Raw genomic sequence first — 14492 nt, 5'->3', positions numbered from 1 at the left:
TTTGTTGCGTGTGTTCAGGTGTGTTGGCCACACCTGATCTTAATGAGTGCTTGTTTTCCTTTGAAATGGGGTCTGTTTGAATAGACTAAAATGACCAGCTTTGTATGTGTAGAAAAAAGCTCCATCCTGGTGGCACAAAGGACTAATTCCACGGACAGAAAACAGAGGAGTATAGGTTTGAGTCTCACTGATGTGGTTGCATGCCTAAGGAAATGCATTTCCCTGTGTTCTATCTGTGCTTGGAGTTTAAAACAGTAAAAAAAATGACCTAGCAGTGTCATTAAGTCTCACTGAAAAATTCAGTTAAAGTTGAGGAAGTTATTCAAAACCTCCAAATAACCTATGAATTCCATTCTCGGTGTCAATAAAACCTCCCAGGAAAACTTTCAAGGAACCAGAGTAAAACGTCCTCCATGCAACCTAAAAATAAATGTTCCCCAACAGGGAAAACTTTTACATCTGTTCTCAGAACATTTAAAAAACGTTACATTTTACCGGTCAGGAAACCTATGGCTTTGATCCCTCAATCAATGTGAAACCAAAAACATTTGTTCCTACAACTTCAAAGGAACCAAATGTGCTATCTGGGCAGGTTGTTTTGGATACCATATGAATATGTTTGCCCAAATCTAGTATAGTTTTACAGTTATTCTAAAATGTGTGATGATTCAAAGCCTATTATAAGCCTATTATATAAGACATCGAAAGAAACCAACTATTGAGTCAGCTATGGGCTGAAAATGACACGGGGGAGGCTTACTGCTTTGCTTCTTCAAGCGTTCTCTGCTGCTCAATCCCTTCGCGCGTTTCCACAACCATGCGCTGCTTGCTCTCTCAGTTCCTACTGCTCATTCCACTCCGCTACTGGACAAACCGTCGAGAACACGAAAATGCTTACGGAGCTCCTCTAAAAGGGTGCCACCAATGAATTTGACTTTACCGAGCTGATTTGGCAGAGTTTATATGGTAAGATGCATTTATTTATTTATTGCTGTTTTGTATTTAGTATTGGTTCATACGGCAACATTTGTGTGACTGCGAACTAGTATATTATCTACACTGTTATTATTATCAGATATAGTAACTGGCAGTGATGAATTACGACGGACTTGAACTCACGTTTAGGCTTACCTGGACGGCACAGGTTACCGAACCGTGCAACATATAGGCTACGGTTATGTTGGAGGATGTTGTCACTGCACCATCGATAGTTTGCATTATTGTGTGATTTCTTATCTTATATCCTAGATAACATGTCATTGACTGTGCATTTTTCTTGGCACCCAGGTACACGACGCCTTCCACCCTGTTGCTCTGAGTTGATGGAGGAGACATATATAAAGTTTTATTTTAATAACATTTAGATATCACTATTTTGTTTAATATGCACCTATGTGTTCAATATTTTATTAACACTTGCCTTTAAAAAAAAATGTTTTACATGAGATGATTATAAACTTTCATGAGCACCCCAACACCATCACCACCAAATGTTAGATATTTCCTTTGTAGCTTATCTATTGTCTGTCTAACTACTTGATGTTGCTCTATGGGGTGTATATAGCCTATGTGATAAGGTTGCATGAGCCATTTATGTCCTGTTTGATAATCATGTCTATGCATTCAGTGTAAAGACAGGTGCTGTAAGTCAAAATGTACAAGATAAGATCCACAATTGACCTTTCCACATCTCAAAGTGCCAGTTTGCATTTCTCGTTTCTGTGAGGCACAGGGAAGCATGTAGGACTAAATTAATCTTCTGTCATATCACCGGGGTTAGTCTGTAGCCTCAGGTCAGTAGAGCTTCTCTCTCTGTGAGAGTGCACCCTTCTCTCTCAGCTGCTCTGCCTGTGGCTGTTGCATGTCAGCTACTGTATGTGACTTGCCCCCCTGGCAGAGGAGAGAGTTGGGAGAGATTCTGGCAAGCAAGATCCACTCAGGGGGGCCCTAACCATTTTTACAAAATTGTGTATTCATACTTTTAGCTGTCAGCATTGTCCATTGTCACTTCTTTCACCTGCTTCCCTAAAGCCCCGCTATCTATCTATCTATCTATCTATCTATCTATCTATCTATCTATCTATCTATCTATCTATCTATCTATCTATCTATCTATCTATCAAATGTATTCATAAAGCCCTTTTTACATTAGCAGTTGTCACAAAGTGCCTATACAGATACCCAGCCTTAAACCCCAAAGAGCAAACAATGCAAATGTAGAAGCACGGTGGCTAGGAAAAACTTCATAGAAACGCAGGAACCTAAGAAAAAACCTAGAGAGAAACCAGGCCCAAAGGTTGGCCAGTCCTCTTCGGGCTGTGCCAGATGGAGATTATAAGAGTACATGGCCATTAAGGCCACATCAAAGATGTTCAAACATTCATAGATGACAAGCAAGGTCAAATAATAATCACAGTGGTGATAGAGGGTTCAACAGGTCAGCACCTCAGGAGTAAAAGTCAGTTAGCTTTTCATAGCCGAGCAGAGAGAGAGAGAGAGAGAGAGGTCTGGGTAGCACCTCCGGTGAACAGGTCAGGTTTCCATAGCCACAGGCAGAACAGCAGAAACTGGAGCAGCAGCACGACCAGGTGGACTGGGGACGGGGACAGCCAGGAGTCGTCAGGCCAAGTAGTCCTGAGGCATGGTCTTAGGGCTCAGGTTCTCTGGGAGGGGAGAGGGAGAGCATACCTAATACAGGAAACCAGAAAAATAACATTTTGTTATTACAGCTTGAATTCAAAATGGATTAAATATAACAACAATTCTCACCCATCTACACACAATACCCCATAGTGAAAAAGTTCAAATATGTTTTTAGAGATGTTGGCACATTTATAGTAAATGAAGAACAGAAATATCTAATTTACTTAAGTGTTCACACCCCTGAGTGAATGTTAGAATCCCCTTTGGCAGCGATTACAGCTGTGAGTCATTTTGGGTAAGTCTAAGAGCTTTGCACACCTGGATTGCACAATATTTGCACATGATTCTTTTTTAAAATTCTGCAAGCTCTGTCAATTTGGTTGTTGATCATTGCTAGACAGCCATTTTCAAGTCTTGAAATAGATTTTCAAGGCGATTTAAGCTAAAACTTTAACTACACCACTCAGGAACAGGGCTGTTGCGGTGACCGTATTACCGGCGGTCACGAGTCATGAAGGCAGTCAAATTCCATGTGACCGTTTAGTCATGGTAGTTAGGCTTCTCCAAGCTCTGATGCTGCTGATGGCCATTAGTAGCCTACCAAACTTGCTAACTGCTTGGTACTCAGCACTCTATTGTCCCTCCAATCACTCTGACACCAATACAAATGTATTCGACAATCTAATCAAACACTTCATGAGAGTACATTTCAATAGGCTATGCAATCGCATGAGAAAACAGAGTGAAAGCCTCTATTAAAAAGGAAACCATCAGCTTTCTATAGGCTAGGCCTACTATATTTATTTCTCAACTCTCCTAATATTAAGCACATTGCTTCTCTTTACAGCAGGAGTATAGCCTACCTGGCTGGCATGAAAATGAACCACGGGGAAATGTGTCTTCCATTCGCTATTTTTCTGCTGCCCCTGTTACGAGACAGGTGCATGATAATGGTTCATTCCAAATAAAAAAATTGTTCACACATATTATTTAGTATATGTAAAGACAATATTAAATCAAGAATAGTCTGATTGGTGACAATATTAGCCTATCACTTGTGAATTATATGTTATCACTTGTGAATGATGCCTACCATAAGAAACAATGCCTTTTTTTGCGACTTTTTCAATCATAGTCGCACACCTCATGTAGCCTAGCCCATAGGCCTATTTGTTTTAATAAGGTTTGTATCACAACTAAAGTGGCCAAATAACTTCTTAAAGTTAAGCACATTAATCCGCTTTACAAGGGGTGTAGAGCCTAACTAGCATACATAAGCAGTGTGTGAGTTTCAAGTTTGGGAAAGATCATTTTCACCATAAAAATGCACCTTTATCATAAAAGCATTACATGCATAATCACATTTGTGGTCACTTTTGATAATGGTGTTTTCCCACTAATGGATCATTCACGCTTATTAAAGCCAACTGCCATGTGCGCATTGCTGTGCTTATAATATGAAGAAATAGCCTAATAGTTTATCATTTTAAGCTAAACGTTCTCATTTGTTGCGTCAGCCTCATTGCGTGGTTGTGTTAATTTGGGATCTATCGCATCTCACAACTGTCCCAGACCATGTTTGGAATATTTATTTATTGCACAGAATAGAATAGGTCAAGTCTTCACTTGTAGCCTGTGAGAAAGACCCGATCACGTGATGGAGAACTGTGTAAGTGAGATGAGGTGCTTCAAAGCGAGCAGCATTTAGGGTGAAGGGCTGCAAATGACCTGGATTTTTTTTAGGGTGCATCATGGTCACACAAAGGGGATGCCGCAGGGAAATTCGAGGCATTATCAAGTGCTTCTAAAATTGTGAATGAGAGACTGACGAAGTGTGCAAAAAAACTAAGCAGAGCTCATGCTTTTCAAGCAACTTTAAAAGAAAATCATCGTTATTGTTGCATCATGCAGCCTTACAATGTATTAAAAATCAAAACAAATAGCTCAACATTTGTAGAACTAAAGTCACATTAATAACTCTAAATTAAGCATATAGGAGTACCTATTTCTTTGTTAACCGCTCAACACAGAATAGCCACATGTGTGCACTTTTTTATTTATTTGTATTTTACCTTTATTTAACTAGACAAGTCAGTTAAGAACAAATTCTTATTTTCAATGACGGTCTAGGAACAGTGGGTTAACTGCCTGTTCAGGGGCAGAACGACAGATTTGTACTTTGTCAGCTCAGGGGTTTGAACTTGCAACCTTCCGGTTACTAGTCCAACACTCTAATCACTAGGCTTACCCAGGTAGCCGGATAGTAGAGCATTGCAGAAGTTTAATCTGTGACAAAGGCATGGATACATTTTCTCCATACATTTTTGACATAAAGTTTCGGATTTTTGCATCGTTACAAAGAAGGAAAAAAGCTGCTCGTAAAATATTTGTTTTCTTTCCTGCTCTGGTCAGAATGTCTGCAGAAAGTTCAAATCCCAGAGGACTACTCTTCTGCATCACTCTTGTTCTCCCTGAGGACAGTGTGTGAGGAGTGTCACCTCTCTGTGTTTCCCCTGGTGGTTGCAGCGTGAAGGATGTAAGGTCGGAGGACGCAGGATGGAGTGCTCCTGGAAGACAGTGCTGCTGCTGGTGTGTGCCTCTCTGGGGGTCCAGTACACAGCCATCCGCACCCTAAGAGACTCTCTGTCCGGGCCCTGCCACGGTGGCGTCTACCACTGTCAAAACCGACAGCCCAAAGGTAAGAGAAAGCTCAAGCATGAAACCACTAATGCACAACAACAAGCACAATTGGCTGTACTCTACATGACTTAGGGAGCTCACATTCCAGTGTATCTACTTTGTGTGTCTACTGAGAAGTCTTACATTGCCAGAGCCCACAGCCCAAAGGTAGGGTCAAAACTCTGCCAAGAATGTCCCCACTAACTCAGAAAAACAAGCACAAAGTGGCTATGCTAGTATATGGCTTAGGGAGCACACATTCTGCTGTATGTTCTAGCCTACTTTGTGTGTGTCTACCACTGCCAGAGCCAGCTGCCCAAAGGTATAGGCATATCTCTGCCAAGCATGTAACCACTAATACAGAACAAACGCAAAGTGGCTGGACTGTATATATGGCTTAGGGAGCACACATGGGAGAATGCATTTTACTATATGTACTTAGTGTGTGTCTACCGCTGTGAGAGCCAACAGCCCAGAGGTAAGGCTCTATTTGCAAAGCACATAACAAGACTGAGCAACAAACAGAAGTAGCTATACATTCAACTGTATGTATTTTGTTCTTTAATTAAAGTAGAATTTTCATTGAGGTTGTGTTCTAGTCTTGCTCAGTAACTGGTAGGGTTTAAACTGATGCCTCTATTATGTAGCTAGACTAGTGGAGGCTCCTCCTCAGAGGAGGGAATTCCTCCACAGTGAATTTAATTTAAGAAAATATATTTTATATAGATAAAACTACACAAAATATATTCACATTCCACCAAATAATAAATTAAAACACACTGTTTTGCAATGAAGGTCTACAGGAGCCTCAACAACTTTGTAGGGTAGCACCATGGTGTAGTCGGAGGACAGCTAGCTAGCTTCCGTCCTCCTCTGTGTACATTGACTTCAATACAAAACCTAGGAGGATCATGGTTCTCACCCCCTTCCATAGACTTACACAGTAATTATGACAACTTCCAGAGGACATCCTCCAAACTATCAGAGCTCTTGCAGCATGAACTGACATGTTGTCCCCTGAATCAATGGATCAGAGAATGAATCAAGTACTGAAATCATAAGCTACAGCTAGCTCAGCAGTTGTCACGACTTCTACCGAAGGTAACTCCTCTCCCTGTTCGGGCGGCGCTCGGCGTCGCCGGTTTACTAGCCGCCACCGATCCCTTTTTCTGTGTTCCATTTCACACCTGGTTTCAATTGCGTTTATTTCTGTGTGTATATAGGGCACCTGTTGCCTGCCTTAATTCGTGCAGGATTAAGCTTGTGTGTATTTGCGTTCGATGATCTATGATGTTTATTGTTTTCGCTATTACGTACGTGTAGTTAAGTTTCGGAACTGAGTTTGTTCCTCCGTGCGTTTGGCACGAGTTTCTGTATTGTCTTCACTATTTAGGCACTTGTATGTAGTGTCGGAAATGTGATTGTTCCTCCGTGTATTGGCATGAGTTTCTGTTCCTTCGAGAGCGTAGTTTTGGATTTTCATCTGTGCCAATTTTGTATTGGTGGACTATGTATATATAAATATATATATACAGTGGGGCAAAAAAGTATTTAGTCAGCCACCAATTGTGCAAGTTCTCCCACTTAAAAAGATGAGAGTCCTGTAATTTTCATCATAGGTACACTTCAACTATGACAGACAAAATGAGGAAAAAAAATCAAGAAAATCACATTGTATGATTTTTAATGAATTTATTTGCAAATTATGGTGGAAAATAAGTATTTGGTCACCTACTAACAAGCAAGATTTCTGGCTCTCACAGACCTGTAACTTCTTCATTTAGAGGCTCCTTTGTCCTCCACTCGCTACCTGTATTAATGGCACCTGTTTGAACTTGTTATCAGTATAAAAGACACCTGTCCACAACCTCAAACAGTCACACTCCAAACTCCACTATGGCCAAGACCAAAGAGCTGTCAAAGGACACCAGAAACAAAATTGTAGACCTGCACCAGGCTGGAAAGACTGAATCTGCAATAGGTAAGCAGCTTGGGTTGAAGAAATCAACTGTGGGAGCAATTATTAGGAAATGGAAGACATACAAGACCACTGATAATCTCCCTCGATCTGAGGCTCCACGCAAGATCTCACCCCGTGGGGTCAAAATGATCACAAGAATGGTGAGCAAAAATCCCAGAACCACACGGGGGGAACTAGTGAATGACCTGCAGAGAGCTGGGACCAAAGTAACAAAGCCTACCATCTGTAACACACTACGCCTCCAGGGACTCAAATCCTGCAGTGTCAGACGTGTCCCCTTGCTTAAACATGTCCAGGTCCATCTAAAGTTTGCTAGAGAGCATTTGGATGATCCAGAAGATTGGGAGAATGTCAAATGGTCAGATGAAACCAAAATATAACTTTTTGGTAAAAACTCAACTCGTCGTGTTTGGAGGACAAAGAATGCTGAGTTGCATCCAAAGAACACCATACCTGCTGTGAAGCATGGGGGTGGAAACATCATGCTTTGGGGCTGTTTTTCTGCAAAGGGACCAGTGACGACTGATCTGTGTAAAGGAAAGAATGAATGGGGCCATGTATCGTGAGATTTTGAGTGAAAACCTCCTTCCATCAGCAAGGGCATTGAAGATGAAACGTGGCTGGGTCTTTCAGCATGACAATGATCCCAAACACACCGCCCGGGCAACGAAGGAGTGGCTTCGTAAGAAGCCAGTCTCCAGATCTCAACCCCATAGAAAATCTTTGGAGGGAGTTGAAAGTCCGTCTTGCCCAGTAACAGCCCCAAAACATCACTGCTCTAGAGGAGATCTGCATGGAGGAATGGGCCAATATACCAGCAACAGTGTGTGAAAACCTTGTGAAGACTTACAAAAAACGTTTGACCTCTGTCATTGCCAACAAAGGGTATATACCAAAGTATTGAGATAAACTTTTGTTATTGACCAAATACTTATTTTCCACCATAATTTGCAAATAATTCATTAAAAATCCTACAATGTGATTTTCTGGATTTTTTTTCTCATTTTGTCTGTCATAGTTGAAGTGTACCTATGATGAAAATTACAGGCTTCTATCATCTTTTTAAGTGGGAGAACTTGCACAATTGGTGGCTGACTAAATACTTTTTTGCCCCACTGTATATATTAAACACGCATCTCAGAAATCCCTGCTCTCTTGCGCCTGACTCCTACACCTGTCACCGAGACGCACCTTATCACAGCAGTGCATAAAATGTGGTGAGTAGTGGACTCAAAGAGAGAGAAAGACAATAGTTGAACAGTTTTGAACAAATTAATGAATTCAAAAATGGAGGAGCAAGTGAGATATTTTTTTACTTTCACTTATTTAGGTAGCAAATGCAGCTAGCTACTGTAGTTTAGCCTACTCAAACACCCTGCTCAAACAGAGGAATGCTATGTTAGCTATCTGGCTATGACTATCCAACACTGGAACTCTTCCAAGTCAAGGTAAGCTTTTGGTTTTACTCATTTATTGCCACCGGGTCCCACCGGTATAACTACTAAACGGCTTACTGACTGTATACTGCACTACACGATTGTAGCTGGTTTACTAACGCGTTAATTCTATTAACTATGTTGACTATGATGTTACTCCTGATCAGCTAGGTACAGGCAAGAGTGTGTAACTTGGTATTGAATGTGTCACTGTCTGTCCATGTGTCACTGTCTGTCACCTAAAATATTTCTCCTCTCGACCTGTGTGCCACTACATTGTAAACTTTCATTCATAGGCTAGGTTGTAGCAAACTCATGATGGGTATAGGGAAAATTGTAGTATCATGTAGTAGCCTAAGCCTATCAATGTTACATTGAACTGGGTGAATGGAATATGAATGACAATCATCCAATATGCTGTAATAGAAATAAGGCCATGCTCAAAAAAAAAAATTGTCCTCATCTTAAACGGCACTGACCGCCACTGATTAGACATAGTAGAAATAACTTGTACATGTGTCACGCCCTGACCATAGTAAGCTGTTTATTCTTTGTGTTGGTTGGGGCGTGATAGTGACTTGGGTGGGTCATCTAGGTGAATTTGTATGTCTACGGTGGCCTGATATGGTTCCCAATCAGAGGCAGCTTATCGTTGTCTCTGATTGGGGATAATATTTAGGTAGCCATTTTCCCCATTGTTAGTTGTGGGATCTTGTCTACGGATAGTTGCCTTTGTGCACCAGTAGCTTCATATGTATGTGGAATTCTACTCACGCTGCGCCTTGGTCTACTCATTACGACGAGCGTGACAACATGACTCAACTGATGGCCAGCAGTCACTTTAATGCGACCAGTAGAGGGCATACAAAGACATTTTATTTTACAATTGCTTGATAATATACAGTGGGGAGAACAAGCATTTGGTACACTGCCGATTTTGCAGGTTTTCCTACTTACAAAGCATGTAGAGGTCTATAATTTAAACTGTGAGAGACGAAATCTAAAACAAAAATCCAGAAAATCACATTGTATGATTTTTAAGTAATTAATTAGCATTTTATTGCATGACATAAGTATTTGATACATCAGAAAAGCAGAACTTAATATTTGGTACAGAAACCTTTGTTTGCAATTAGAGAGATCATACAGTTCCTGTAGTTCTTTACCAGGTTTGCACACACTGCAGCAGGGATTATGGCCCACTCCTCCATACAGACCTTCTCCAGATCCTTCAGATTTCGGGGCTGTCGCTGGGCAATACGGACTTTCAGCTCCCTCCAAAGATTTTCTATTGGGTTCAGGTCTGGAGGCTGGCTAGGCCACTCCAGGACCTTGAGATCCTAGTTACGGAGCCACTCCTTAGTTGCACTGGCTGTGTGTTTCGGGTCGGTGTCATGCTGGAAGACCCATCCACGACCCATCTTCAATGCTCTTACTGAGGGAAGGAGGTTGTTGGCCAAGATCTCGCGATACATGGCTCCATCCATCCTCCCCTCAATACGGTGCAGTCGTCCTGTCCCTTTTGCAGAAAAGCATCCCCAAAGAATGATGTTTCCACCTCCATGCTTCACGGTTGGGATGGTGTTCTTGGGGTTGTACCCATCTTTCTTCCTCCAAACACGGCGAGTGGAGTTTAGACCAAAAGCTTTATTTTTGTCTCATCACACCACATGACCTCCCACTCCTCTGGATCATCCAGATGGTCATTGGCAAACTTCAGACGGGCCTGGAGATGTGCTGGCTTGAGCAGGGGGACCTTGCATGCGCTGCAGGATTTTAATCCATGACGGCGTAGTGTGTTACTAATGGTTTTCTTTGAGACTGTGGTCCCAGCTCTCTTCAGGTCATGGACCACCTCCTACCGTGTAGCTCTGGGCTGATCCCTCACCTTCCTCATGATCATTGATGCCCCATGAGGTGAGATCTTGCATGGAGCCCCAGACCGAGGGGGATTGACCGTCATCTTGTTGAACTTCTTCCATTTTCTAATAATTGCGCCAACAGTTGTGTATTTTATACTGATAACAAGTTAAAATAGATGCCATTAATACAGATAACAAGTGGAGGACAGAGGATCCTCTTAAAGAAGAAGATACAGGTCTGTGAGAGCCAGAAATCTTGCTTGTTTGTAGGTGACCAAATACTTATTTTCCACCATAATTTGCAAATAAATTCATAAAAAATCCTACAGGATTTTTTCTTCTCATTTTGTCTGTCATAGTTGAAGTGTACCTATGATGAAAATTACAGGCCTCTCTCATCTTTTTAAGTGGGAGAACTTGCACAATTGCTGGCTGACTAAATACTTTTTTGCCCCACTGTACATTCAGGGTTCACAAGTTTAATTTTGGGAATTTTTGCCCACATAAAACCCTTATGTGGTATTCATACAGGAAGAATGTTTGTTTGCGTGGGGTCATTAGTCACTGACTCTCGAGGAGCAGAGGGAGAGCGCAAATAGTAAGCTAATCCTTACCCAAGGGAATTCCCCTTTTCATGGAGGAGAGGATGAGAGAGATGTAATATCTGTGATTCATTTTTATTCATTTGACAATTATCCTCCAGTTTATCCTCATTAATCAGCTTTCGCGGGGTGGCTGTATATCGTCTCCAGATAAAAGTAACGACCCCGTTGCAATCAACTCCTCATCAGCAGTAATTACACGTTAGCAATCCGCTCTATATTTAGAGAGGAGACATTTCACCAGTCCTTGGGTAAACATCGGCAGACAAGCATCTTACTCATGCATGTTTAGCCTACTTTCTGAATTATTTAAGCAAATTGGCTGGATAGAGTCTTCAGTTGGTTTTTCTTAGTCCTCTGTTATGATGATGATACTGGATTCTATTTTACTTTTATAAGCTTCTTTCATTCCAAGTGTCCATGTGCCAAGAGCTTAGGATTGGTTGCAGAACGTCTTTGTCTGAAATTGTATGAAAGTCAACCAATTAATATTAACAGTTGTATTTATAAAGTAGTAAAATAAAGAACAATCATGAAGTTGCCCTCTAAATAAGTCAATTAAGACCCATACTGTTGTATATAGACTTTTTAAATACTTAATCAACTGTATCATATTCTAGAAGCATAGGCAGCTATTGTAGTTATTGCAACTATCACAGTACAATAGGCTACTATGTGTATTACATGGGTACAGATATCCTCTCCTTGTCCCCTTGTCCTTCTAGACTCCAGGTGGAGAGCTATGTGTGAGGACAACACGTTGCCCATGGAAACATCAGCCATGGTCTCCCGGCGCCACATCCTCCTGTTCGCCACCACCCGCAGCGGCTCCTCCTTCACCGGTCAGCTCTTCAACCAGCATCCGGCCATCTTCTACGCGTTCGAGCCCCTCTACCACGTCCAGCAGGCCTTCACCAACTCCAGCGGCAGACTGCGTCGGGCCCTGGACCGCCGGGCCCTGCTGGGGGCCTACCGGGACCTCCTCCTCAACCTCTACACCTGTGACCTACGCTTCCTGGAGAACTACATCCGTCCTGAGCCCCAGGACCACGTCACTGGGTCTTTCTTCCGCCGGAGCTCCAGCCGAGCTCTCTGCTCCCCCCCTGTGTGCCCCGAGGGTGGTGAGGGGGCCTCGGCCTCTGGGAGTCAGCCTGATGAGACCTGGTGCCCCAAGAAGTGCGGGGCGCTGAACCTCACCCTGGCCTCCATCGCGTGTCTTTCACGGGGCCACGTGGCCATCAAGACGGTGCGTGTCCCTGAGGTGGGGGACCTGCGCACCTTGACCGAGGACCCGCGGCTAGACCTAAGGATCGTTCACCTGGTGCGCGACCCCAGAGCCATCCTGGCCTCGCGCATGATGGCATTCTCTGAGCAGTTTCGTGCCTGGAAGATCTGGAATGCTACAGGTAGGCAGCCGCACTACGTAGACCTAGCTCAGATCACCAGCACCTGCAGGGACATGGCAGACTCAGCAGAGACAATGCTGCAGAGGCCGGCGTGGCTGCGTGGACGCTACCTCTTGGTGCGCTACGAGGACCTGGCCCTCAACCCCAAGGAGAAGGCTCTGGAGATCTACAGGTTTGTGGGGTTGGAGATGGATGAAAGCGTGCACTCGTGGATTGCACATAACACCAACAACAGCGCGCCTCCTACATCCGAGTGGAACTATAAGTATTCCACCACCAGAGACTCCAAAGCCACAGCAGAGAGCTGGAGACTGAGACTAGGGTTTGATATAGTGAGGACTTTGCAGACTCTGTGCAATGATACACTCTCTCTTCTAGGCTACAGGGTGGTCCACTCTGTGGCTGATCTGAGAAACATGTCTAATAGTCTGGTGGAGCCCAGGCCTTTTCAGACTCTCGTATAAATGTGACCATGCAGGTGGTTGGATATAATGCTACAAGAGCTCCATAGTGTAACTGATATGTTGTCTGTGTCTTCACTCAAACACAGGCAATCCAATTTTGATCTTTTTCCACTAATTGGTCTTTTGACCAATCAGATCAGCTATTTTGCCTATAATTGGGCAAACAATCAGAACTGCCTGTGTAAATGCAGCCAATGATGCAAAGTTTTATTTCACAGAAATGTTTTGTGACTATGATTATGACAATGACTCTGTCTGTGTGTGTCTTCATTGCATTTAATATCTCCAAGCATTTTGTTTATGCCAAGCAATTTAAGATATTTCCCCCCAAAATGGTTGGGAATTTAAATGCATTTCATTTACAGTTTGCATGTGGTTTGAAAATTACACTCCAAAAACCGACAGAACTCAACTGCCAGTCCAGTATGTTACCTGCCAGTATCGAGGAGAATCTCATGTTTTTGAGTTGTCTTGGATAAAGCTTCTTAGTGTACGTGTTTATGTGCTGCTCCATTCATATTCTCTTTCACAGCAATGACATGTATACTTAAGGTCAGATTTATACTTTTACCTTAGAATGTTATGTTTTTAATCCTGGAAATAATATTGTTTCTATGTTCTTTTTCCTGGAAATTCAATGTGTCTTTGTCCAACACACTGTATTCATGTTTTATTTCCTAGAATAACAATTGCTGACGTTGCACTGATGCCAGCGCTTAGTACAGTAATTCTAGCCTCAAGTCACTCTAATGGTGTTATGTTTTCTAAGAATGGCTCGATGCAGGTCATCCATTTATGCTCACCTTAAAGGGATGGAGGGGATTTTTGTGAAATGAAAATTATAGTGCTTGCCTGACAAAGCATCTTCGAAAATGCTCTGAACGATGCCTGGAAATGGCTTAAAATGTCACAGGTAACCACACCATGAAGATCAGAGCCTGTATCCTACTTTGTATTGCAACCTGATTTCAAATGTACACTTCAGACAGAGGCCTTTGGTTGGTACACTGTATATACTATAATATATGTGTTATTAAAAGAAAAGGTGTCAGTGCTTTGTCTTAAGTCTGTAACTGTCAACTGTAAATCAGGTTTGTCAAAATATCATAAAGCTCTGTTTTATAAATTTTATATTTTCTAAATAAATCGATTTAACATAACAAACTAATTCTGTTTATTTGATTAAGTTAGGCTAATTGTGCTGAAGTCAGTCAAACGACAATCCTTCAATATCAAAATGAAAACCTACAGACAAGGACATTGTGGTTAGAATAATTTATGTAACTGAGCCTGGTGCTAATTCAACATCTATCATTTTATTTCCGCTCCAATCGAATTTGGATTGTCTTCAAACTAAACCTAAATCTTGTCATTGCTGATGTGGGGAAATAAACAATCAATAGTATTGACTCTGAGAGA

The 14492-nt window shown here is 42.1% G+C and overlaps 1 protein-coding gene across 1 annotated transcript; it reads left to right on the top strand.

Moving 5' to 3' along the window:
- The first annotated feature begins 547 nt into the window (after window positions 1-547).
- On the top strand, window positions 548-14117 carry LOC110497842 (carbohydrate sulfotransferase 1-like). The gene is made up of 3 exons (XM_021574271.3): window positions 548-966; window positions 5056-5341; window positions 11929-14117. Exons 2-3 carry the CDS (start codon window positions 5200-5202, stop codon window positions 13071-13073), a joined length of 1287 nt encoding a protein of 428 aa, XP_021429946.1. The 5' UTR covers window positions 548-966; window positions 5056-5199; the 3' UTR covers window positions 13074-14117.
- Window positions 14118-14492: the final 375 nt, after the last annotated feature.

This window comes from Oncorhynchus mykiss, chromosome 2 (genome assembly GCF_057628025.1).
Source record: "Oncorhynchus mykiss isolate SJ-2025 chromosome 2, ASM5762802v1, whole genome shotgun sequence".
NCBI classification, from domain to species: Eukaryota; Metazoa; Chordata; class Actinopteri; order Salmoniformes; family Salmonidae; genus Oncorhynchus; species Oncorhynchus mykiss.
This window is presented reverse-complemented; position numbering and strand designations above follow the sequence as displayed.